The 26893-nt window shown below is 55.1% G+C and overlaps 2 protein-coding genes across 2 annotated transcripts; both read right to left on the bottom strand.

Annotated features, from left to right (window-relative positions):
- Nucleotides 1-2603: 2603 nt before the first annotated feature.
- Nucleotides 2604-4410, bottom strand: HMX2 (H6 family homeobox 2). Its single transcript, XM_060126720.1, has 2 exons — nt 4143-4410; nt 2604-3160 (listed from the first exon to the last, which is right to left on the bottom strand). The coding sequence occupies exons 1-2, from the start codon at nt 4408-4410 to the stop codon at nt 2604-2606; spliced, it is 825 nt and encodes a 274-aa protein (XP_059982703.1).
- Nucleotides 4411-14988: 10578 nt separating this feature from the next.
- Nucleotides 14989-16646, bottom strand: HMX3 (H6 family homeobox 3). The gene is made up of 2 exons (XM_060126678.1): nt 16259-16646; nt 14989-15662 (listed from the first exon to the last, which is right to left on the bottom strand). Exons 1-2 carry the CDS (start codon nt 16644-16646, stop codon nt 14989-14991), a joined length of 1062 nt encoding a protein of 353 aa, XP_059982661.1.
- Between the last annotated feature and the right edge of the window lie 10247 nt (nt 16647-26893).

The raw sequence follows: 26893 nt of genomic DNA, 5'->3' as shown, positions 1-26893 counted from the left end.
TAAGCGTATTTCATTAACCAGTGTGTGTATGATTCAGGTCCCTCTGGGCAGGCAGTTGCAGCCGGACTCGATTTGAGTTTTAAGAAACGTCAATCTTTTAAATCCAGTTTAGAGCCTGAAAGGAGGCTGATGATTTTGCTGCTTATTCAAATGAATTGATAGTCTTGAGATAGGAAACCTGGCCACAATGGAGTCTTGAACATTTCAAATCCACATGCAAAGCCGTGTGTGTGTGTGTGTGTGTGTGTGTGTGTGTGTGTGTGTGTGTGTACTTAGTTACCTATAAGAAAGAGGAATTCCTAGAAACTAATCACACTGTTGGATCACCTTTGACTACTAATTTCTGGATTAGTAAAAAAAGTGAAGTACCCGCTATATGACAAACTGGAAAATGATCATCCCTAAAATCTTAAGGGCAAAAACCACTCCGCCATTAACTGCCTACAGGAAACAACTTCCTATGAAGGAAGTAAGCCCAAGAAGTATATAGTGACCCAATACTGTAATGTAATCTATTGAAGTGCAGACAAAAATGATATGGGTGAAATATTCCTATTCAAGTAGTTCCTTGAAGGCAGTTCCGTTACTTCTGCATGGAATATTCAAATAGCAGCTTGAGAGGAAAGAAAAATTTAAAGCAGGTTTCTGGAAAGAGAAAACTTCATTGAAATATGCGTACCAAATAAATCAGAAAAAAACAGATCCAGTGTCAGTTCTGTTTTCTCTCTCTGACTAGCCAATATCTAGCATAGTTTTCAGCAAGTACTAGGGCTCAGTAAATATTTATTGAATTGAACTCAGTTGAAATGAAATAAATGCAATTGACCTCACAGCACTGGCACATGTGTTCTTGAATTTTATGAAATCTAACATAAAAAAAATATGACCTCACAAATGGACAAGACACCAGGCATTTAAGACATGACACTGCGGGTCACATAGTCGGGTAACAGATATCCTGCATACTTTCATAAAATGCAGATAATTTCGATGCCTCTCGGCTCAAACAGACAGGTCTATCACGCAAATATTCCCCCTCTAGAGGATGGGATCCGGGCTCCGCGCTGCCGACTCCCGACACCTTTGCAGCGGCTAAGGAGTAGCCCGGGGCTGGAGGCAGGAGGACCCGGGAGCTCGCCCCACGTGACACCGAACCATCAGCATCCTCAAAGCTCAGGCAATTTTTTTTTCTGACGTTTTACAAGGAACAGGTGGCTGCGATCTAACACTGCGAGACTGCGATTTGCATGACACTCGGCACGCGTCTGTCCTCTCGGTGCCGCGCCCGCCCAGCCAGGGTGAGGCAGCAGGTGCTGGGGCGCCGAGGTCCGTGGGCGCGCAAACCGCGCACCAAGGTTCCATTCAGTGCCCGCTGCCACGTACTCGCCCGCGACCCGGCCCCTTAGCCACGCACAAGGCAAACTATAAACAACAACAAAACAGTGTGGGGAGGAGCCTTTGCCTCCCGCGCTTTCTTTGCCTAGTCTCGCGCCTCATCCCTCTTCAGCCGAAGTGCTGCCTTTCCGCGACCTGTTCCCGCACCGCGCGGCTCGGAAACTGTGAGCGCGCCAGTCTGGGGGACGAGCAAACCGGGCTCTATACCTGATCCAGGCAGCGCCGCCCCACCTGCCCTGTGCCCTCGGAGAGGAGGCTCCTGTCACAGGTTGGACCACGACGCACGACGCCCTGCTGCCGTCAACCCCGAGGCGCTCCCAGGGCTGGAAAGAAGCTCGTTCCGGGAGGCAACTGCTTCGGCAGTGAAGCCTGCCGCCCCCCCGTCTGTACCTCTCCGCGCGGGCTCCAGAGTTGGGTTCCCGCCGAGGTGAGCCTCCGCCGCGCGGAGACTACGGGCACCAGCTAGTGGAAAGGGGTGCGCCTCCAGCCCACGTGCCGCCTCGGCGGGGCCAAGGTCCCAACCTTTAACCTCTGACCCCCGCCCCACCTTCCACGGGGCTCGAGCCAGACCTCTTCTGACGCCCGCCTGCAAGCTCTTCCATGGAAAAGCGAGAACACCTGCGCGTTAGTACGCCGGACAATCAATTCCACCAAAGTTAGCAACGATGCTTAAAATGTTTTATTTTTTTCTTTTTAAAAATATTTACAGATCTGAAATCTCCCCCCCCCTTTCTCCCCTACCCATCCTCGGGACAAGGGAAACGAAAAGAGGAGTCGAGATCATTGTTCGAAGCCCCCAAGGGCTGGCTTGGCCAGCCGTGTGTGCGTGTACATATATACAGGTGTATATATGGGGGAGAAGAATGTACCTGGTCTGGTGTTTTACTGCTTTTTTTTTCCCACCGATCAGTGTCGATCTGGCCGAAACTCCCTTTCCCACCACCACCGTAGAACATCCCCTAGAACATGGTTTTCAAAACGTATTGGTTTGTTTGGGGTAGAAAGCAGATGATCTGGCTGGAGGAATGCCGATAAATACGAGAAACAATCAAAACAAAAAGTAGGGCAGAGACCATAAATAAGAGGTAACGAATACACATGGTGTATCTCGTAATATTTCTGGAAACGCGCAGCCCTGGCTCCGGAGTGGGGGCAGCCCGCGCCAGGCTGGCGGGGAGCGGGCGGGCGGCGCGGGGCCGGCGGGCCGCTCAGTAGTCGAGCTTGCTGTAGAGGTTGTAGAGAGGTAAGGCCGAGAGGTTGCTGCCCGGGTAGTAGAGCGGCGCGGGGAAGGCGAGCGAGCGTGGCACCGGCACGCGCAGCAGCGAGCTGTCCCGGAACACCAGCGGCATTCCCACCAGAGTCTGCGCCGACGCGTGCGCCATGTTGGCCGCCTCCAGCTCCGCGGAGAGCTGCCGCTTCCACTTGTTGCGGCGGTTCTGGAACCAAGTCTTGACCTGGGTCTCGGTGAGCTGCAGGCTGGAGGCAAGGCAGGCGCGCTCCGAGCTGCTCAGGTAGCGCTTCATGTCGAAGGTGGACTCGAGCTGGTACACCTGGCTGCGCGAGAAGACCGTGCGCGTCTTCTTCTTGGCCGCGCCCGCCTGCCTCTCGGCGCCGCCGCCGTCCAGCGGCCGCTCGGGCCCCGGCGACGGCGAGCCCGCGGGCAAGAGCCTCTCTTTCTCTTCCTTAAAGTCTGGGTGCGAAGAAGAAAGGAAAGGCGTGCGCTCCGAGCTCGCCGGCCCCGCGCCTCCGCTGCCCTTGGGGGTACCTGGGGAGTGAGAACAAAGAGGAAGGCCATGGAGTTGGGAAGCCTCAAAGACCCCCAGCTCTCGCCGGAACCAGGGAGTTGGCAGGCGCCTGCAGCCTTGGTCTCATCTTCCTTGGTCCCCACCCCCATCCTCTTCTCTCCCTCTCGCTGAAACCCAAAGCCCGGCACCCGCCTTTTGAAAAGCAACAGGACAGGGATCCAGCTACTTCGAGTCTGGGGTCTCTTGTGCTCCCAGCTTCGTGAAAGGACGTGTGGCAACAGGGGGAGGAGATCTGGAGGGGGGGACATTAGCATCATTTTAAAAGATGATTTTGCCTTGTAACTGAACTGGAAGAGTTCCCTGAGCTTTATAGTGTGGCATCATTTCACAGGCCGTTTGTTCTGAAATCACGCTAAGGACTAACGCGGGGCTCCCCTTGGTCAGATGTTGTAAAGAGGAACCATCTACGAAAGGCACCATTGTCAATCATCTTGGAGTGCTAATCATTCCGAGGAGGAGGAGGGAGAGAGAGAGAGAGAGAGAGAGAGAGAGAGAGAGAGAGAGAGAGAGAGAGAGAGGCAGAGGTCGAGAGAGCGGAAGAGAGAGAGAAGAAAAAGACGCTGAAAGAGATTGCGGTAGAGAAGGACCGACCGCTCAGATCCGACTTCCAGACCTCATGTGCAGAAAGTATACGATGTGCAAAGGGGATATTGAGGGCACAGCCACGCGTGCGGCAGGCCCTGTGCCCAACCCACTATGGTACACTCTCCCCCCAACCCAACCTTCCCCAAAACCGCGCCGCGCCACACCTGTGCTCGCGGTTTCTTCCCGAGCGCCCGCCGGGCGGAGGAGTCAGCACAGAGCGCGCGTCTCCTCCCCTCGGCACTGCACCCCGCGCGGCCGCGGCTCTGGCCAGGCGAGGGGGGGCGACGCGAGAGCCCCCGCACAGCTTCCCTCCCCTAGAGCTTGCTCGCTGCTGACCCGGGGGCGTGCGATCCTTACCCAGGCAAGGAAAGGGGATGGGGGGGTGGTGCTTGGGGCCGGGCTCCTTGGGACCGTGCGGGTCTGGGCAGAAGCAGGCGGGTGCCTTCCAGCCTTCGTCCGGCTCCTCCTCCTCCGAGGACACAGACAGGCTGCGCTTCCTGGCCGGCCAGCCGGCGGGCTCCCGTGGCGCCTCCGAGGGGCCCCCGCCCAAGATGGACTGAATGGTGAAGCTGGAGACGCCGCCGGCCGCCGGACACCCCTTGCCCGCATCTTCCTTGCTTCCCATCCTGGGTTCATAAGAAATCGGAGGAAACCAAGAACTCCCTTTAGAGATGATCTGGGTGGAAGGTGGTGCAGGCAGGCAGGCAGGCAGGCGGAGGGGGTGGGGGGAGGGGGGAGGGGAGCCAGGGGGAGGGGGGAGGGGAGCCAGGGGGAGGGGGCGGCGAAGCTGGCGAGGCGTCCCCTACGCGCGGGGGACACGCGGGCACCGGACGGCTGCGCTGGGGTCCGTGCCCGCCCGGCTTTAGGTGCGGCCGCCCAGCCCCGGCGCGAATGCCCCTTCCTTGCCCGCCAGCTCGCCGAGTCCCCGGCGGCGCAGAGGTGGCGCGGCCTCATTTGCATAGAGGTTACTCAGACGCGGCCAATCGCAGCGCCGCCGAGCGGCCCGGAAAATTTCAAAAAAGCCCAGGCCCCGCATGCAGCGCCTGTGCTCCCAGGAGCGTGCAAAGAGCCAGCCTGGACCGAAAGCAACATAGATTCCAGCCCAAGTTCCTACCCTGTGTGGCGACACTGATCGCTCGGACCCCTGCCCTCTCGAGAGGTAGGGGCAGTTCGGGGCTCAGCTGGAGTGACCCGACGCCTCCCATAGGCGACGGGTCCTCGAACCCTCAGAGGGACTCACAGGCTGTTCCACGACCCTCCCCAAACTCACTCCTTCTCGCCTGGGCAGGCCAGCAGGGCTGGCACCCCGCAGACCGCTGCGCCCGGCGCAGGAGGCCGGGGGGCGGGGGATTTAGGAGCGTGCGCATAGGAACTGATGCTCTTTCCGGGAGCTTACCGGGGAGGCCTGGGAACAGACAACTTGGGCCCTTCCCCGCCTACAGACCCCACCCCTGTCACAGGCCCAACGGGGCTGCAAGATCGTTGGGGGTGCGGGAGGGAAGCCCTAGATCTTGTTTCAAGAGATTCGGGTTCAAGTCCCAGCACCCTCATTTCCATGCTGCGTGAACTTGGACAAGTGAAATCCCAGTCAGAGCCTCACTGCCCTCCTAGGTGATATGAACTTCTCATTAATATCTCCCCTTCACCTGTTTCGAGGATGGCTTTAGGTAGGAATGAAAAAGCACTGGAAAGCCTAGAATCACTAGGAACTCATTGTAGGTCCTCTGTAAACCTTTGTAAACAGCCCAAAGCTCGGCCTCCTCTTCCATAAGTGACTCTCACTTTTAGGCAAATATTGGAGGTGAGGGAATTGCTGCAAAAAGAGAAGCGCTTTGCTCCAGGAAAGGAAAGAAGGAGGTGAGGATAGCGACATGGTTTTAGAATTAGACAAAGTGTATTCAAATGGCTAGGTGACCTTGGACAGGATACTTAAACTTTCTGAGCCTCGGTTTCCTCATTCCTAAAATTGGGGGGAGAAGCAACGATTACCTCGCAGAAGCTGTATGAGGTCAAAGTGCGTAACTCTGAGCACAGCTTGCGGTGGGCGCTCAATTAATCATATTTCCCTACCTCATCCTCACGGCCCCCTCAAAGCCCTGATTCTTGTTCTTTTAATTCCCAGATCAGCTGGTACTGGATGTGGAACCAGTCCGGCGCAGGCAAAATGTTTCGGGGGCACAGCTGTCTACACAAGCGTCGAAGAACCGAAGGTGGAAGCAAGGCTCCAGGGCGTTCAGGCAACCCCACCCCCTGGGTCTGAGGCCTCGAGACCGCTCGACCAAATGATCCCGGGAGCCCTGACCCTAGGGTGCCCCCCAAATGCAGCCAAGGGTGAGAGGAGACTCTGGAATCAGTCCCTACAAATGTCCAGACTCTGCATCATGACGGTGCAGTTCCCTCCTCGCCCGCGCCGCGCCCGGGTTATTGAGCAAAGCGCTTATATCATTAGCCGCGGTGAGTTACCGACTGCAGCCTTACCCGTGGCAGAACCTCTCCCTACTTAACTCCTCCAAGGGCTCGTTAATGGGCTAATTGATTAGGAGTCGGCGGCGCAACCCGGGCAGAGGCAGGCAAGGGGGCGGGGCGGGGGGGGCAGAGGCTGTGCGCCACGGCCCGGGAGGCCCGCGAGGGGCAGGTGCCGGCCTCCGTCACCGCATTAACCTCTTCAGGGCTCGGCGGCGGGGTCGAGACACATTACAAATGGTCAGCTTTAATCATGGTGTCAGCTCATTAACCCGGAAGGACCCGGTGCTGAAATACAATTTGTGCGTCCCCCTCTGCGGGGCCGCGGCGCAGGCTCCCGGGCCACGTCACAGCCCGTCCCGCGCGCTCCCGCACGGTTGGGGGGTAGAAGGGAGCATCCTGAAAACAAACACCCGACTCTCACCCGCCTGCGACCTCTCCGCCTCCCGCAAGGACCCTGAGTGGGAGCTGTCTCCCGGCCCGCGCTGAAGCCACCCGGCGGGAAATTGGCGGACCGGACGAGCTGAGCCTGCCCTCCACTGGGGACGAAAGAGGATTTGGGGTAAGGGGAGGGCATTGATTGAACCCTTCTAAGCTAGCAAATACTTGGTGCCGGCAACCTGGAATATTCTGAGAGCATCCTAACATTCTTCACTTTAATCCTCACAGCAAACCTGTGGTGCAGATCTGTACCGCCCCCCCCCCAATGTACAGGTGGAGGAACTGAGGCTCAGGGAAAAAAAAAAAAAAAAAAAAGCCCAAGCAGAGTAAGTAAGATTGAAGCCCGAGGCTGTTCCACTGCCAATACAGGACTCTTTGGAAGGGGCGAGGGGCGGGGCGTGCACTGGCCTTGAGCTTGGGAGTGGCTGCGGGGTAGACTGTGAGGACCCCCGCCATCTCGGGACCGCGGGGCACATGTTTGGGTTGAGTCAAGGGCCCACAGGGTTGGCCTCAGCCAGAGCAGTGACCAAGTGAGGCAGCAGCTGGGCCTCCGGGATGGGCCTCGGAGAAGCAGCTCCCAGACCCGGGAACGGCGAGGGACTGGGGAGCTGACCTGTGCGGCCTCCTCCACCCCGGCACCCTGTGCACCTTTAGATGCGAACGCCTGAAGCCTCACGCACGCGCTTGCATAAACACTTTCACAGTCACACACAGTCAGCAAACGTTCACTGAGCTCCGACTAGTGTGTGCCTCACACTGACACACTCTAAACTGAGCCGGGGAAGTGGTGCTGCTGGCGCAGGACGGAGGCAGGGAGGCTGTGGCGGAGACCAGGCAGACTCTCCTCTCCTCCAGTCTCTTCAACTGGGCACCTGCAGGATCTCCCCCACCTCGGGCAGACAGCAGTCCCAGGGCAGGGGCCAGAGAGCCAAGACACGATCTTCCCGCCGTCCCTTCAGGGCATTTGGAGGGGGGGTCCCTAAGACTTCACGGCGAGTGCAGAGGCCCACACGCCCTCTCCTGGGCTCAACGCAGCTGCCAAACGCACTCCCAGGAACCTTAAGCTTCAGGAACCACCACCCACAGACACCCCATCTCTCTGCCCTCAAGTGTGGCAATTCTTCAACTCAGTCTCACCTCCCACCCCACCCTCCAAGCCTCCGGATAGCTGCGCCCCGCCCTACTCCAGTCAGATCAACAGCCCCTACCCAGGAGGAAGGCCCCTCATCATCTTTGGGATGCCCCCCACCCTTCCTAGGAATTAGGCATAAACGGGTTCCAAGGAATGGTAAACTTTCCGAGACTGAAAAGACGCTTAAAGTTTAGGTCCCGAGATTATGCCACTGCTCGATATTAAAGCGGCCCAGAGCAAACTTGCCGAGGAGCGTAATAAAAATTGATCCTCTCTTCTCTGCGGCAGTTGGGAAATAGGCTGGCTGAGCCGGGTAATAGTAGAAGAAGGCTCCCTCCGAAATGACAGATGAAGTCATAAACAAGTTTGATCTTGGAATCAAGCTTCGATAAATATTAAACACAGGCTGACCCCCCCTTTACGCGAGTGGATTATGATATATGGCGCGTCCAAACTTTAAAATAAGGAAATACCAGAGAAAATGATCTCAATAAATTTTCTAAGTATAAACGTTGATTATGTTTCGATTTTCATTCAAGGGCCTCTGCTGTTCGTTCTTTGGTGCAAATGACATCTCGCAATAGGCTTTTGGGGAAAAGGGCTCCCTATTTGAAAAAGAGAGCCCCAGAGGTGTACAATTTATGTAATCTGCGGCTGGAAAATGAATTGTGTAATTTATTGGAAAACAGAAAGTCGTGAAGATTGGATCAGCATAGCCGAGTCCCAACACCCCCCTCCCCACATCCATCAAGTTCCAATTAACAGCCTAACCAGAGAGCTTTAATGGGTTTCCAATCTAGTGGCCTGATAGACTCATCAATTCCTCTGGGAGAAATTAAGAAAATCGACCGCCCCTTGGCGACGCAGTGTCATTCCTTTCTGCAACTATATGTCAAATTAAAAACACAATTAAAATTTAAACTGTTTCAATCAAAGGGTGCCCTGCAACCTATGTTTCACTTAATAGAACTTTGATGAAAATCTGATGCGTGCACTCCATCACCAAGGGGGGCGAGGGCGGCGAAGGAGCTCACGAGAGAAGGGGATTCTTTCTATTTCTTTAAGACTTTAGCGCTCCGGTGAGGCACACCAGGTGACTCCACCTCGCCGCTCCTGACTAAATGATGGGCGCAACTCTCTGTCGGCGTGCTCTCGCTCGCTCGCGCTACACCTCTCCCCCAACTCTTTTTCCTCTCCGTCCACTGCAACCAGAAGGGATCCTTTTGGAACCCGGGCGACAGAGATTTGGGCCAGTTTCGCCGCGAAGACGCATCGGCTGGAGCAGCAGCCAAGAAGGGACCTGGGCGAGTACAAGGGCTCATCTCCTGGGAACTGTCCGAGGATGCACGCTGCTTCCAGCGATCTCTTGTCTCTTGTCTCGGGAATTGCCCGGACACACGGTTGAAGTGCTATGGGATTCTGGAGGCAGAATGGTGGGGGGAAAGCCCTGGCGGATAACTGGACCCCAGCTGCGATGCTGTCTGAGATCGGATTCCCCAGAAGCTGTGGCTCCCCACCCGATAAGCCTCCAGGGTACTTCCGCAGGAGAAGCAAGCTCGGGAACAGGCGCGTCCGAAATCTCAACTCAAGATCCGGGTCCGAGTCACTAGGCAGGGCTCCAAAGTATAGCAGGCCCACTTATCTTTACAGCCCTTTTCTCCCTTCCGCCAACCACCCACAGCACCCCTCCCCGACTATTTGTGAGGTCAAAGGGTAAACATTCGCCCTGCACACCCAGACGGGCGCACGTGCACACAAAGGCGTGCACACCGCGATTCGCGTACGCCCAGACGCGCGGATCGCTCGCACCCACAAGGCAGAGACTGCCTGCAGGCTGGGCGGGAGGGGATGGGCAGAGAGTGGGCGGCAAGCCGCGAGGAGGGGCGGAGGAGTGCCTCTGCCTGGCCCGGTGTAAGTGCCTGGGCGGGCGACGTCCCAGGGGCTTCCCCGGCTGTGCTCTGGACCCCAAGTGGGTATTTCTATGGGGCTCATGGTTTTTGCACCCTGACCCCGTCGCGGTGACCCAGTAGAGTGGTCTTTTCCTAGCCGCTTTGCATTCTAAGTTTGGATCGCTGAGGGGAAGAAGCCTCCTGGATGGGTCACAGGACTCGGGGCGTGGACAAGCGCGAGGGGTGGGGCAAAATGGAGCCTTGGAGGCGGGCAGGGCGGTGCTCAGCAACGTCTCCGGTCCCCGCAGGGCCTTTCCAGGGAAGTCCAGGTGCCCCGCGCGCGCAGAGGAGTAGAAGCTGGAATGCTTGGCCCGGGCCCAGGCAGCCCTACGACGCCAGCTCTCGCCAAAGCTCCCGAAGGTCGGAAGGCTGTGCAGCCCTCTAGGCCCCCACTGCTCTGACCCCAGCTCCCATCGCCCGGGCTGCGGCTGACCCAGCGTGCTCTTGCAGACGAGAAAGCGAACCCCACCGACCTTCGTACCTCCCCCTCCTTCTCCCCGCCCCACCCTGCAGCGCGCACTCTGGGGCTCTGGCGTGCCAGGGGACGTCCTGGCTCAGAATGAAGGCCCAGTGGCGGGGGTGGGGCCGTTTATATCTGTCTTGCTCTTGTTTGATGTACACACACCCGCTCTATTTACTACCAAATAAAAGAAATACATCTGTGTTGCCAACAGAAACAGCTCGAGCGAGAGCTGGCTCTCTGGTCTCCCAGGGCCCGGAGACGCTCCCGGGCACTCAGAGCCGCAAAGCCCAGCACCGTGAGGACCCCGGCTCCGAGTGAGGCCCCGGCCCATAGGCATATGGGGGGTCTGAAGTGGGATGATGGCGGCTCCCATAGTTTGTCCCAGGTGGCTTGTGACGAGGGAACATGAGGCATCTCTGCCCAGAGGATTTCCAGCTTCACGCCCCAGAAGTAGGAGCACCACCTCGCTCCCTGCCCAATCCTTTCTACAAGGTTCTTCCCAGCTTGCCTTAGCCTGGGGCCATCAGAGAAAACCAGCTGCCCAGGGTCACCCAGAACAAAGTGTGCCTGACTGTGCCTGTGCTGTTGTGATGCTATGTGATCACAATGTATATGTGATGCTAAACACATATACAGGTTGGGCCCTGGGAGCCCCTGGATGTGGTGTCTGTTAGGAGGTCTAACAGAAGTGGGGGGGGACAGTGAGTGTTTCGTGTCACCCTTGAGGGTGAGTGTATCCTGTACGTTGTCTGCATGCATGTCTGGATAATGCAGAGAGGATTAAGCCAGGAAGCCGATTAAGCCATTGCACTGGCTTGACTAATTGGGGGTGCCAATAGGGAAGGATCTGAAGTTAGGATAGGAGAGAAGGCTGGGTTCCACAATCTGAAGGGAGGGGAAGATAAAAGGATGAAATCGGGGATGTTGGCTCAGTGTCCTAGGGATTTCTTGGAGGAGTTGAGTGGAGGTACGCTCACTCCGCCACAGAGCCCCTTCTGCTGAGCAGTTCCAGCAGTTCCTGGCAATCCTTGCAGAGGCGTCGCCTAGAGAAGCACTCTGTGTGGGGGAAGACGGCCCCGGGCTAGCTCTCGAGATGCGACGGTTCCATCAAAGTGCTGTCTTGGCCTCTCCCAACACGAAAGCTTGCGGTAGAGCCTAGGATGCTTCGCGCTCGGGGAGCAGCTTCCGTGCTCCCTGTCTCTTGCATTGTGAGAAATACCACGACCCCCAGCCGACGGGAGCAAAGCAGATGTTTCCTGCCTGGGCAGGCTTCTAGGTTCATATCACTGCCAGTCCCAGGCGACGGCCGAGCCACATTCCTCCCCCAGGGCTTCACCTTGGCTCCTGGGAGGGACTCACCGGCCTAGGGCAACGGGGTCCTCAAAGGGAGGGAAAGGGAGGCTGCAGGAGCAGGACAAAGAACAAACTGTGCGTGTGGAGAACCAGTTATTTCTCGACTTTGTAAAGACCAGGTCAGTCAAGAACCATTTTCTAGAATCCAAACACAAATAAAGGAGTATTTTCTTAGCGCTTGATAGCATCGTGTTCTGGCTGTAAAATCTAGGAACGTGTTTGCTATTGCAACATTATTTTTAATGAGCTGTTATTGGCCTGTCCCGCAGTTAGTATTGCCGACAGTAAAAGGCATCACTGTGTTTGCAGGTAACACAAGGAACGACATATTTGGACCCCGAATTTCTGTTTATTTTTCATTTGTGACACATGCCCTCGTTTTTATCCCAAACCAGAGGAAAATAAAGGGAGATCCATCTTCACTGAGGTCCAGGCTAAATTTTGCCATAACTACACATGCCAGTTTATTCGGAGGCAGTTTCCCATCCATAGGAAACGATACTTGACGTTTCAGCCACAGAAGAATCAATCGTGTGGATTGGGTTTGAGCAACTGCAACTGTAAAGCTCTGGGAGAGGGAATGAGAGCGCGTGCAGGCGCTCCCCAGCGGACGCGCCCGCGGTGTGCTCACAGGGATCTTCACCGTCTCCCCTTTCTCGGCTCCCCAGCTTCAAACGCGCCCTGACAGGAGCTGGGCGTGCAGACCCCAAGCCCTAGGGCAGGCAGTCGCGCCGCGTTGGCAAGGGGCGCCCAAGCACCTGCTTCCGCCCTCCGGGCCCGCGCTCTCGAGCAGCTCCGGGAGCGCCGCGCTCGGCAGGCCGCCCACCCGGTGCGTGGAGGCCGGGCGCCCGGCAGGAGCTTGGGAACCGCTAGCGCTGCACTTCCCGGCGGCTGCCGGGATCGGGGTACAGGGCCCAGAGAAACCCTGCGCCTGTGAGCCTTTGGGCGCGGTGCACAGAAAAGGATCTGCCCGGGAGGAGGCAAAGTCCTCTCGGTTGTCGCCGCCGCAGTCAGGTGGTCTCTGCTCCCCGGCACTGGACTCACCATGACCGCGCCCACACCCTAGCCGCCCCGGGAGCCACAGTTGCTCCAGGCTTGCGGAGGCCTCCCTGTCCCGGAGCTGGGAGCCGCCGTCCCTAGGCCTGGTTGGCCTCCCTGGGGTCGCCCGCTCGCAGCCTGGCCTCTCCCAGCTGGACATCGCGATCTGCCTCGGGCCGCAGCTAAACTCCAAGTTCACTCCCTTCTTCCCTCCCCCGACCCTGGAGGCAGCCGGAGCCGACCCCGCTCCGGCCCAGTGAGTGCTCAGGGATGTTCTGCCCAAAAGCTCGCGGCTCCCAAAGGACCCCGCGGTCTGGGAACGGAATGCGAGGCTGCTGCCCTGCGATCGGAAATACCAGCGGTCTCTGAGCTTGCGGCTGTCGCTGCGCTCAATTCCGCGAACTAGATAAGCCCGGGTCCTCACCCGTTCCGCCCCGCATTCTTCCCTTGCTCACAGGGCGTTTCAAGAGGCGTACGGTACGGAGAGAGCGGATCTGGTCGCGAACAAAGCCGCCTCTGTCTCCGCCGCCTCCTGGATTATAGGGATGTGCGTCCAGGTCGGACTCGGCCATTGCAGAGGCAGTCAGAGAGCGAGGCACAAGAGAGTTCGCAGATACCTGCTCTGGGGAAAATCGTCCAAAGTTACACACTCTGGCAACAGGAAATGCCTCGCTTTTCTTTTCTTTTTAATTAATTCCATTTCACGACAACATTAAGTGTAACAATATTTTGTGATTTTTTTCCCTCTTTTTCTTAAAAAGCGACTGAATCCGGGCAGAGGTGAGGGAGATGGGTGGGAGGGACAAACTATCGCAGAACAACAGGTGTAGCCGACAGAAAGAAAACAGATTGGGTGGCAGAGCAAGGAGCCCTGAGGAGTTGAGGGTGAACTTTACAAGAAATCTGTACATTTATCAAATAAGTTAAAATTCTCCTAAATTGATTGTCCTTCACTTAAAGCGCTCCGGTATGCCTATCTTACTCCTTTGAGCATTGCTACCTATCCTTGTTTCCTTCCTTCCCCCCTTTCCCCTTCTTAATTTCTTCCTCATAAACGAATGACCGGAATTATGCATTGAAGACGTCTGCTTCTCTCCGTGGAGGAAGAAGCAGGCTCTCAGGAAATTTTGTTCAATATTGCACAGGTCAAAAGTACAACAGTTACTGCAGAACAAAACGGTAGGTGGAGAGGATAAAAGATAAGGTTTTTTTAATATTGAAATATTCTCTCAAAATAGGGAACAAAGTAATAAAGGTAACATTAATAATAATTTACCAACAAATGAAATTCCCCAAATATAGGCTGCTAATAAATAAGACCGTCCGCACCAGGCCAGATGTGGAGTTGTTTCAATAATCAGAAGTCTGATTTGGGGCTGCCTCGTCTTTTCCCTTTAAACACTTAATTAGAGAATTCATCGGTCCCAAAAAGGACAGATGAAGAGGTCAATTGCGACAGACCTCTGCCGGGGAGAGAAAAGTGGCCTGAGTCGGGGTTCTTATGAGAGGCTGCTCAGGTTCTGAAAACTGGGGAATATCTGATTGGGAGTGGAGAGGAAGAACCACACCCAGAAATTCAGAAATAAAAGTACTACAACGTGAATTTCTCCCTCTCTCCCTCTCTCTCTCTCTCTCTCTCTCTCTCTCTCTCTCTCTCTCTCTCGACTTCTGAAAATAGTTCTATAGAAAATGAATCAATTAGAGGGGTTCAGGATTTGCGCTTACTTTCCTTCCATAAAAATAAAACCCAAAAAGCCACCGCGCAAGGCAAACTGGGGGCGGGGGTTGGGGAGGGCGGCACATTTTGCAAAAGCTTTTTCAGCCGAAATATTTGACCTGGAAATTTTGTCTTTTTCCTGCTTTCTCTTTTTTTTTTTTAAATTACTTTATTTAATTAATTAATTAATTAATTTTTTTGTGGCACGCGGGCCTCTCGCTGTTGTGGCCTCTCCCATTGCGGAGCACAGGCTCCGGATGCGCAGGCTCAGCGGCCATGGCTCACGGGCCCAGCCGCTCCGCGGCATGTGGGATCTTCCCAGTCCGGGGCACGAACCCGTGTCCCCTGCATCGGCAGGCGGACTCTCAACCACTGCGCCACCAGGGAAGCCCCCTGCTTTCTCTTAATATAAACCAAAACCAAAAGTAAGAGGGGAAGCGCCTCAAATCCATTAGGGGTGAATTGCACGAAAATGCATTGCAAATACTTACAAAAACGCTACCGATTGGGGGAGGGGAGGCCGGAGCCGCGCGCCGAAGCCCCGGTTCCCGAAGGCCGCTGGACGTCTCTGCGCCCTCGGCCCGGCCCAGTCTCCTCTGGGGTCTGGGAAGGGGGCCGGGTGCTCCCTCCTCCTCCCCTCTCGGGCCTCAGACGGGCCGGAGCAGCGGCACGGACGAGACCACCGGGTGAGAGTAATACACGGGGTGCGGGAAGGTGAGCAGCGGCTGGCTGACTGGCACCGGGGCCCCCGCGGCCGCGGCCGCCGCGCCCTCGGCCGCCGAGTTCTCGTGATAGAGGATGGGCACCCGTACGATGCGCTGCGCCGCGGCGTGGCTCAGGTTGGCCGCCTCCAGCTCGGCTGCCAGCTGCCGCTTCCACTTGTTGCGGCGGTTCTGGAACCAGATCTTGACCTGCGTCTCGGTGAGGTGCAGCGACGCGGCCAGGCCGGCGCGCTCCGAGCTGCTCAGGTAGCGCTTCATGTCGAAGGTGGACTCGAGCTGGAAGACCTGGCTGCGCGAGAAGACCGTGCGCGTCTTCTTCTTGCGGCACGCGGGCTTCTTCTCCGGGCTCTCCGCGCCCTTCTTCCAGTCCTCGGCGCCCGGCGTCGCCGCCGCCGCTCCCACGCTCGCCCCGGCCGCGCCCGGCGCCGCCTCGCCCTCCTTCTTGCCTTCCTCCGAGTCGCTCTCCTCCAGAATGATCTCGTCCGGGCTCTTGGAGTCCAGCTCCTTGTGGTCCGGGTCGGCTTTAAGCAGCGGCTCCGGGGAGTCGCGGTCGGTGCCCGAGGCGGGGGAGGAGTCTCGTAGCAGGGCCTTCTCCGAGGCTGGAGAGAGACAGACAGACGGACGCACACACACGCACACGGACACAGCCTTCAGCGAGGCCTGGCGCCTGGGAGCGGCAGGCTCAACCCGCGCCGGCCTCTGGGCCCCAGGCCTCGAGGCCTCACCATTCCCGCGGGCCTCCTCCTTCCCGGCTGGGCCAGAAGAGGGGTGCCACATCCTGGCATCCAACCTTCTCCCGAGGAGAGGCTAGGGAGACCCGGAGTGGGCAGCACGGCCGGTTCCTTTCTTTCCCTCAGTTCCCTCGCCGGGGGCCCGCGGAGATTCACTCCCTCCATCCAGGCCAGGTCCCCAGTCCCAGCCACCTGAAGCCTCCCCATTCATGCCCGAGGCCACTTTCCCGGGAAGCGCCGCGCCCCGGACTCCAACTCCATTTCTTTTCTCACCAAGTGGGATTGGATTCCCTAGCAGCGCAACAGAGCGCGCGGGCAGGAGTTGCAAGCCAGGGGACGGAGGAAGCCGGCCAAACAGCGCGTTTGAGGGTGCGGGGGTCCCAGGGCTGCGGTGGAAGGCAGCGCGGACCGGACTGGGACAGGCGCGCAGGGAGGACAACGAAAGTTCAAAGAGAGGTCGGTACCTTCAGGTCGTGGGAGGTGGCCGCCGACGGGGGTCAGGGTGTAGGGGTACCACCAGGCCGGGGAGCGCTCCAGGTAGTGCGCGGGCAGGGCGAACCTCTGCGCCGGGATCTCAAAGCGGGGGAAAGCCAGGTCGCCCACCTGCGAGAGCGCGAAGCCCGCGGCGCCCTCCAGGGCCCCCTTGGCCGCAGCGGCAGCGGCGGCGGCGGCGGCCGAGGCCGGAGCGAAGAGCGTCCGTGGGGGCGGCTGCGGCTTAGGGGGCGGCCGGTGGTGGTCTCCGTTGAGCAGGTTCTTGATGGAGAATGGGGACTCCTTGGGCGCGGGAGGCGGGGGCGGCGGCGGGGGCTGCGCGCTAGCGGTGCCGGGGGCGTCCGGCCCGGGCTCCGGCATTGTCCCCTCTCCTCCGGGTCCCCGGGAGGGAGGGAACGGGACAGGCAGGCGGCCGGGCGAGCAGACGGGCGCCGGAAATCAGACCATAAACGGAACTCAACTACGGGGCGCAAAGTCGGGGGCCGCCCCGGGCGCAAATCCAACGGCAGGAGGGCGGGGTGAGGACCCGGCCGGGGCTGGCTCGCATGGGGGAGGGGTGCTGAGGGGCGGGGAGCGGCCCCGTAGCGGCACCGAGCGAGCGAGGCGGCAAGGCGGCGGCTGCAGCTCCCGGGGAGGAGGCGGCTAGAGCAGTCCCCGGCTTGGGGCTGCGTCAATCCGGCGCCGGATGCTAATGATGAAATCAAAATGTCATCCAAGTTAAATGCGGGGAGTATACGGCGATTGGGCGCGTACAATGGCAAATGGGATTAGGCAGGCGAAGGCGCAGCCGAGCCCGGGTCCCGCAGCCGCCTCCGCCACTGCCCCCTCCTCGCCTTCCCTCGGATTTTGGCGCTTTGGCTTCGGGCTATAAGAGCCCGCCTATTATTGGCTTTATATAGTCCAATTAGGCAGCAAATGAGGACAAGCCTATTAGCACAAAAGGATATTGGCTCCTGCTAAAGAGGCACTCGGAGCGCTCCGGCGAGCGCAGGAGGCGAGCTAGGGACGCTGAGCCGGCGGCGCCCCCGGCCGGAGCGCACTGACAGCCGCGGCTATCGGAGCCCGCGCCTCCCTCTCCCCCCTGCAGCTCGGGGACCCGCTTCCAGCCGCATGGCCCGCGGGAGGGGGAAGGGGCGGTCCAGGCCCGCCCGGGTCACCTCGGGGTTATCCGCGCTCGCAGCTGCCTCTTCCCCGCCCCCAGGGGTTTGGCAGGGGCCCTCCGCCCCGACTCAGCTGGAGAGCCACGCAGCGCCGACCCAGGAGGCAGGACTCGACCTCCGGCCCGCGGTGAACTCAGCACTTTCCTACCCTTTGGGGGTCCAGCGACCTCAGCATTTTCCCTAAAGCTTGCTAAAGGCGCGGCCAGGAAGAGGGGGATTTGGGTTCCCCACCCACCATCTAGTCGATAGGAAGGGAATCGGGGTGTAAGTCCTTGCACTGCGTCAGCCGTCTCAGAAATCCGCATGGCCTTGGCCTTTGGCCTTGGGAAACCGAAGAGTGAGCCTTTCCCGGAGAGCGTGAGCGGTTGTGCCTCTCTGCGCACCCAGGTGTGCGCGCAGAACAGGCTGACGCCCGCGCGTCACTTGGTGGGGCGGTGGGGCAGCGGCATCTCGGCACCGACGGCTACGCTCTGCAGGGCATTCTTTTCCTCTGGTCGCCGGGACCCAAACCTTGACGAGCAACTCTGAGCCCGCTGCCCCGAAGACTGCATTTTCTCCCGGGAAGTCTCTCTGGCCAGCCTTTGGAGCTGCCTAACGCTTTAAGAGGAGCAGTGCGAACCGAAGGCACAATGGCGTACCTTCCTCTGTGGCGGCTTTGGCAGCGACACCGCAGCACGTCCCGCCTGCCGTCAAGTCCCTAGAGAACCCTGCTGGACCTGTGAGCTGTGCGGACGGTTACTCTACTCCATGGACTTTAAAAACGACTCCCCAAATTGCACAAGAAAGCCGGAAAACAGGCATCTAAGACTCTAAACTTAAGCATCAAATAAACCAGAATTACTTGTGGGGTCCCTTCCCAAGAACAGCTCCCTGGTCAGAGAAAGGTGGAAAAGTGGCCGTCACTCCCCTCCACCCATTGTGAGCTTCCATACGCCCGAGGTCTTTTTGTGGCCCCTTCCTTTACCATCGCCTTTTTTTTGTTAGATCAAGCCCTCACCTAACTCAAGGCTGCCCTGCATTGGCAGGCGCGACCGCTTTGGTTACCCAGTTGAGAAGTGGGTATGTTTTATTTTCCGATCTGGGGCTTCAGACCCTCCCCCACCAAATCTCGAAGGGCACATTTAACACTTCTTTCACCAAACATTCACCTACAGTAGTGAGCCCTATATTGATTTGCTTTGGGAACCTGTAAGCATTGTAAATGGTACTTCCATAAACAATTATTATTCTCATTCTCATTACTCCCTTGAGTTTGTACAGGGCTTTACTGGAATATAAAACCCTATTCCATCCAAAAATCTGATTGGAGCCAGTTACAGCCCTGAGATTCGAACAGGGTGGATCTCACACTCAGGTTTTACAGATAGAAACAGGCTCCCAGAGAGGAGGAGACCGGGCCAAGGTCACCCAACACTGGGTGCTGGACACCCAGAAGTCATTTTCTCTCCAACTGCAGAAATAGCTCGAGGGGCCTATGTCCAAACCCGTTCGGTGGGCAGCGCCCACACCTGCCGGCCAAGCGGCAGAGGTTGTGACGAAGAGGCCCGTGCGTGTCTGTGTGTGCGCGCTTGCGTTTTGGGAGCTCTTCCCGTTCGAGGCAGAGGCGTGCAAACTTGGCCAAAGTTCTGACGCATGGAGCCGCCTTTAAGCTGAAACAAGCAGAAAAGCTGCTGGCCTCCCAGGAAAAATAAGCGTTCAGCAGACGTCGCCGAAAAGTTCTGGCTGAGGAAGTGGTCTCTTGGCTGATTGCAACTGGGGACCAGACCCAGATGGAGAGGGGTGCAGGCGAGTGGGGGAAGAGTCCTCTGGGACAGCAGCCCCTGCACCTGTGGCGCCGCTACAGGAGCCTCACTGTCTCTTGACCCAAGTTCTCCCGGTGTCCTGCCTCCCAGGGCGCGCAGGTACGCTGGCTTTTGTGTGTGCGTTTTGACCAGGGAGAGAGGAGATGCTCAGGTGTCAGCACCCCCAGCCCGTCCCCCAAGTTTCAGGGATGCTGGGTTTGAACAGCCAGAAACACAGATTAAATCTTTTTTCCCCTCCCACTTCCAGAAAGCTCGTGGACCTAAGGCCCCAGGCGCGGACTCGCCCTCTGGCGAGTGGTGTTGCCTCGGTTCACTTGCGCCCGCAACTGCAGTCAAAGTCAGGCAAACAGCGCCCTCTATGGGACATCCTCTAAACCAAACCTGTTGGCTGCGCGGGAGAAACCACCGTCCAGGCACAAAGCATTTAAAACCCCGGCGGTCTTACCCTTCCCGGCTTTGGCTTGAGAACAAAAGCAGAAAGAGAGAAACAGAGAGTGAAACACCTGCAGATCTCTGCTGATCTTTACCTGGCCACCACAGGAAATGGTCCTGTCTCTCACCCTCCCTCCCTCCTTTCCTGACCCTGTTTTAGGGCACATTTTATGTTCCCGCTTGTAACCGATCCCTTAGGCTCCCATCCTGACTGCAGGCTAGATGTGAGCTGCTGGAAGGGCGGTGGGCCTGTCTAATTCCTCTTCCCAGGACTCAGAGCACAGATGGCCAACCAGTGGTACTCAGTAACCGCTTGTTAATGCCTGAATGCTTGAGTGAATGAAGGAGTGAATGAATGAACGGACTCACAGTTTCCATGGCAGAGGATTTGCCTAGCTGATTAGGGTCCTTCAGGTAGCCTGTTCATACCCAAAAGCAGTTTTTAAAAGGTTTAATGAGAACTTGAGGTCTTTGGTGACACATTTTACAAAACCTAAAGGAGCTCCAGCAGCAGGACCCCTGGAGGGCCCCCTCACAGGCTGATCCAAGGCAGGTGGGCTGTGCAGAGCAGGGCCTCTGCGGCACTGTGCAGGGGGGACAAGCAGCTAAGAGGGCAGAGGGGGCCTGGAGACGCTAGTGACTAACACCCAACTTTTCCCAAAAGAATGAGGTCTGGCAAAGGGTGCTTAGGATGGCACCTGACTCATCATCCCCACCACACGTGCACAGCACATACACACACATGCACACATCCCACCACACATGCACAGCACATATACACACACGCACTTATCCCACCACACATGCACAGCACATATATACACATGCACACATCCCACCACACATGCACAGCACATATATACACACACACTCATCCCCACCACACAGCACATATACACACATGCACACATCCCACCACACATGCACAGCACATATATACACACGCACACATCCCCACCACACAGCACATATACACACATGCACACATCCCCACCACACATGCACAGCACATATATACACATGCACACATACAGGTCAGCAAGTGTGAGCTCCTGGGGAGGGAGTATTTCCATATTCTCTAAAACTTCTGCTTCCTTCCATAGGGTCCTTCTTCTTGGGACAGCTTCCTGGGTTAGTCCAGCTGCTTATCTGTGGAATGGGAAGGACTGTTTAGGCTTCTAGCCAAGACTACAAAGCCCCAGGCATGGAGGCTCCCCACAATTAACATAGCCAGGGTTTGCATTGGTCCTGAGGGTGACAACTCTCCTGACCTACAGGTCCTGTAGGCAGAAGGGACAAAAGCCTGCAGTTGTGGTCCTGAGGAAACTGCCTCAGGCTGCCTGTGCTCTGGCCCTCTTTCCTGGTAAGTTCTCTCCCATCTGGTTCCAGTGCTGCCAGGAATTCCACCAAAGACCCCTCCCTTAGGCCAATGACTGTGACTCTGAGAAAATGCACAGCCATGCTGTCCTCAATCATATAAAATGATACACAATGTCCTTAGAGTGGCTGCATGTCTAGTCCTTCCCTGAGAGGAAAATCCAATCATTTTTGGATTTGTCAAGTTCCAGAGGGATTCTTATCCTGAAAAGTCCACATCCCAGGATTGAATAGAGAAAATCGGGTTATACCCATACAATGGAATATCACTCCGCAGTGAAACGAAATAGTGATATATGCTACAATATGGGTGAACCTTTGAAAGCATTATGCTAAGTGAAAGAAGCCAGACATAAAAGGAACACATATCGTATGGTTACATTTATATGAAATTTTGCCCCAATAGGCAACTTCATAGAGACAACAAGTGAAAAAGTGGTTGCCTAGGGCTGGGGGATTGAGGGCAAATGGGGAGTGACCGCTAGTGGGTACCAGGTCTCTTTGGGGCATGATGAAAATGGCCTAAAATTGATTGTGATGATGGTTGCCCAGTTCTGTGACTATATTAAATCCTGTTGAAGTGTGTGGTTTAAATGGGGAGATTGTGTGATCCATAAATGGTATCTCAATCAAGTTGTTATTTAAAAATCCACCTCCCAGCAACCAGGCACAGGTACAGTCTTTCCAAAGCCTCTTGTCTTGTGAGCCCCATGGAGCCGGCCCAGTGACCCACTTGGGGCTCCCTCACCTCTTCCCACTCAGTTCCTGTTTCTGCTGGTGAAGGCAGGGAGCAAGGGACACAGGAACCACAGGCTCAGTCTCCTGTGTGTGAGCAACTCTCTCTCCACACCAGAGGGGGGAGCTTTTCCCTCTCAGCCCTCGGTGGAGCCATCTGAGCTGGGCCCCTTCACCACGCCCGTGGTCCACATAGGCTTGTTGTCCTGGATGCCTCCCTTTCAGCTCCGATATTCTTTGCATCTGTGCTCCTTGTTTCAGTGCCTGGGGAACGACCCATTCTCCCTGAACCGTCAATTCTCTTCTGCCACATGAAGGTGGCACAGTCATTACCATCGAAATCAGTGGAAGGATTTTCAACAGGAAGCAAGAGGATTTGATCAGATTTAAGTTTTGGAAAGGTCACTTGAATAAGTTGAAGGGTTTGTCAGAGAAGGAAGGGATAGAAAGCTGGAAAGTCCAATATCAAGGTGCTGGCAGATATGGTGTCTGATGAGGGCCCTCTTCCTGGTTTGCAGACAGTCACCTCCTTGCTGTATGTATCCTCATGTGGCAGAGAGAGGTCTCATGTCTCATCTTATAAGGGCACTAATCCCTTCTTGCGGGCTCCACTCTCAGGACCTAATTACCTCCCCAAAGCCCCGTCTTGAAATATGATTGCTTTGGGGATTGGGCTTCAACATATGAATTTGGTGGGGTCAGGAGGACACAATTCAGTCCATAGCAATAAGGAAGTGAGGATCCGGATAGGGTCAGAGCTGAGGGTCCCACAGGAGATCCTGTGCACCCAGAACTGCCCAGGTCATCCCAACCAGGCCTTAAATGTGTGCTGCACTTTGGAAAGCGCTTTCACACCTAACCTCCCCACCTTCCTCATGAGGCTATGATCAGGAATATTTAGGGACTTCCCTGGTGATCCAGTAGCTACGACTTCACCTTCCAATGCAGGGGGTACGGGTTCGATCTCTGGTCGGGGAGCTAAGATCCCATATGCCTCACGGCCAAAACAAACCAAAGCATAAAACAGAAGCAATATTGTAACAAATTCAATAAAGACTTTAAAACTGGTCCACATCAGAAAAATCTTTTTTTTTTAAAAAAGGAATATTTATTATTCCTTTTCAGAAAATAAACAAAAGTATGAAGTCTCAAAAAAATTGAGCAACTTGCCTTCCTCTTCCTCACCCAGTCTGCCAAGTCTTTACCTTCCCTGAAAACTCGGCTCAAATCCATTTATTAGAAATTAGTATGAGGCCCTCAAATGCTGAGTCAGGCCAGATTGAGCTGAGGTCTTTACACAGGGCTCAGGTTTCTTCCGAGAGGTCATGAAAGAAAACTCTCTCCTTTTGTTGTAGATTATCACGGGCTTGAGAGGGAATGGGAATTCAGTTGAAGCATAGAATAATAGATTTAGAATCAGAGAGACCTTGCGTTAGATCCCAAATTGGCTGCTCGTGGGCTGTGTGAATTCTGGCAAGTATTTACCCCTAAGTCTTGGTCTCCTCATCTGAACCACAGTGATGATCCTGCCCACTTCTCAGGGCAGTGGTGAGGTTGAGATGAGGTCCTGTGTGAGGAGTGCTCAGCATGGTATATCTGCCTAGTCCACGCTCAGTAAGTGGTAGCTGATCATAGGTTACAGGGTGGACAGAGGGCAGGAGGGAGGTGACAGGGTGTCTTAGTTCAGGCTCTCCTAACAAAAATACCATAGTCTGCTGCCCTAATAGCTCACATTACTGGAGGCTGGAAGTCTGAGATCAGGGTTCTAGCAAGACCTTCTTCCTGCTTTCTGATGGCCATCTTCTCACTGTATCCTCACTTGGCAGAAGGAGAAACTCTCTGTGTCTCTTAGAAGGGCACTACTTCCATTCAGGAGGGCTCCACCCTCATGACCTAATCACCTCCCAAGGGCCCCACTTCCTAGTTCCATCACATCTGGGGTTAGGGCTTTGACATATGAAATTTGAGTGGAGGGGGGACACAAACATTCACTCCATAACCCAGGAAAAGTGCTTGAAGCCTGGATTTGAGTCAATCCTGGTTGTCACTGGCACCTGTGTGGCTTGTCTGAGTCATGTCACCTCCCTAGAGCTCAATTGTCCTTGTTTCCTCATCCATAAAGTGAAGGGCTGCGCTAGACAGATCTAGCTCAAAAGTGCTGTGATTCTGTCGTGCCCTTTTCTCACCTCCCTGAAAAACTCCTGCAGATTAGATAGAATTGAAAGAGGGGCGCATTCTCACACTTGCAGTTCATAAATGACCTTCCATGAGGCTGGTTCTCTCAGGAACGCCAGCCAGAAGGAAATCATCCCAGGACATGAGTGCCCCAGTTTTCTTCCTAAATAGGCAGTCCAAAAGCAACGATATCTCTGAAGATTTCTCTCTGAAAGATGTAAGCGTTTTCTAAAACTCTGAAAGGGCTATAATGATTGATCAGATAAACTGATTACCTGAAGTATGCAGGACCCTGTGATCTGTGTGGTTTACACGCTGACACTCCCTGTGTGTATGCAGATTTTCTGCAACACGGGGTGACTAAAATGCTGAACAACTGAATTCAATTTGGCAAACGTGTGGAGCAACTACCATGTGTCAAAGCCCCCATAAAGGGGCACAAGCTTGACTGAGATGTGGTCTCTCTCCTTGGGAGGGCAGGAGTCAGACAAAGGCCACAAATAGCTTAAAGTCAAGTTGGAACAGGATGCGTGCTAGCACAGAGATAGGAAGCACCAGGTGAGATCTGAGAAAGTGGAGGTGAATTCTGAGGAGAGGGCACAGGGGGGAAGGGGTGCAGCAGTCTTGGAAAGTCTCATGGTTGGGGGAGGAGAGGCAGGTGGCATTGAATCCAGGTCTTTAAGATGGAGATGATTTCAACAAGCACAGATGGGAGGGGAGGAGAAGGCATTCCAGGTAGAGGGAACAGCATGTGCGAAGACCCAGAGACTTGCACGTGCAGGATGGGGCTGATCCATTTGCTGTGCGTGGAGCATAGTCTGTGTGTGAGGAGGGGGGCAGTGGGAGTGAGAGTTAGCTGTAAAGGTGGGTTGGGTCCAAGTCATGAGACTCCTAATGTCAGCCTAGGAAGCTGGGATATTCTTGTGGCAGTGGGAAGCCAGAGAAGGTTTTGGAGCAAAAGCACTGTAGGATCAGAGCTGCAGTCCATGAAGATAAACCTGCCATCTGAGTGAGGCAGGATGGGAGCAGGGAGAGTCTGGTGCCCGGGAGACCAGGCAGGAGGTTATGGCTACAGTTCAGGGGAGAGGTTATGAGGTCTGAACCAGAAAAATGGCCATGAGAATGGAAGAGAGGGGCTGGATTTGAGATTCACTGAGAAGGCAGAGCCACAGGACCTGGTAACTAATTCGACACAGGAGTCAGGGAGAGAGAAGAGTTGAACATGCTTGAGATTCCAGTATCCTGGAAGATGATCATAAATTGCTGAATTTCCACCATTCTAAGACAGTATCAATCTTGAAAGGCACCATCAATTTAATAACAGTTTTTAGGCAAAAAAAAAAAGTAAGAAATCACTACATTAAATATACACACTAATTGTCATTCATATCCCAATTTCAGAAAAGTTAAATATAAAAGCATACATACCTTAGATTGAGGAAATACAATAATTGGGAGAACATAAGAGGAAAACCTGGTTTGAGGATGTAACAGATTAAATTGCTATTCAAAATAAGTCAGCCGTCCATGCGAAGATTTCACTTCCTACCCCATTGATGTGGAGCTTGTCCCCAGACTTGCTTTTGGCCTTAGGTTTGTACTTGGCCGCCCCTTGTCAGGCTTAGCCAAGCCTGATTTGCCTGGGCCAGTGGGATGGTAGCAGGCATGTTCCAAACAGAGGCTTGAAATGTGCTCGTAGAGTGGACCTAGCCCTTTTATGCCATAGAGATGGAGAAATTCCCCCGGGGTAACTGCTGTCCTTTCATCTTGGGGCCCAGACTAAACAGACCTGGGTCCAACCCCTAATGAGGAGCAAAGTCCTGCTCGACACTCAGCCTGAAGCCGAGTCACTCAGCTTGAAGTGAGTGACTATACACTTCAGCTGTGGGTTTAATTCCCAGATTACCAAACCTAGAGATTAAGCCTAGTGACCAGGGCAAGCCTTTATTGAAAGACTGACATTTTTCTCGTCATCCTTTCATTAAAATGTCCTGGGTGCCTACTCTAGGCCAGGTGCTGTACTAGGCATGTGTTGAATGAATCTTCTTACATTTCTGCAGCACCACACTTGAGAAAGCAGAGGTTGACCAACCTGCCCAAGGACCCAAAGCCAGAAGGGGTGGGACTCTGAGATACGACCTCTGAGTACAGTCAGCCCTCTGCATCTTGGGTTTCTACAGCTCAACCAATCTTGGATAGAAAATATTCAGAAAAAAATTTCGAGAAAGTTCCAAAAAGCAAAGTTTGAAGTTGCCGTTCTCCTGTAACTATTTACATAACAATTATGTTGTATTTACAGCTATTTATATAGCATTTACATTGTACTATGTGTTATAAGTAATCTAGAGATGATTTAAAGTATACAGAGAATGTGCATAAGTTATATGCAAATACTATTCCATTTTATATAAAGGACTTGATCATTCTTAAATTTTGGTATCCAAGGGGGGTCCTGGAACCAATCCCGCATGGATACTGAGGGACGACTGTAGAGCCTTCTTTTCATAAGCCACTGCTTATGCCCACAGCCTTATGCTCTCACTCCCAGCAGGAAATGGACCTCAATTTACTGAGATACCTCCTTGCTGGGAATTGTCCTTCCCTCTCCCTCCCCATCCTCCATTCCCAGGAGCCATGTTTGTAGCACATGACAATGCCCACTGATTGGCAGTGTTTGGACATGTTTCACTAGCCACAGGCACAATGAAGTGGAGGAAGTAGGTCTGGAGAAAGAGAAGCCCAGTAGAGAGGAGATGGCCTGATCCCTGGTGACTCTCTTATCCCTAGAGTCACACTCACCTCCTGAGGCCTGGCTGCATTTCTGTCTCTGGGCTCTGTGTATCCTTACACTAAATTTCCCTTCTCTGCTTAGGCTAGCTTGAAAACTCATTCTCATTTGTCTGTCAATTTGGAAAGAGTTTGACTG

The sequence above is a fragment of the Lagenorhynchus albirostris genome, chromosome 16, assembly GCF_949774975.1.
Source record: "Lagenorhynchus albirostris chromosome 16, mLagAlb1.1, whole genome shotgun sequence".
Classification (NCBI taxonomy): Eukaryota; Metazoa; Chordata; class Mammalia; order Artiodactyla; family Delphinidae; genus Lagenorhynchus; species Lagenorhynchus albirostris.
The sequence above is the reverse complement of the archived record's forward strand: the minus strand, read 5'-3'. Positions and strand labels throughout refer to the sequence as shown.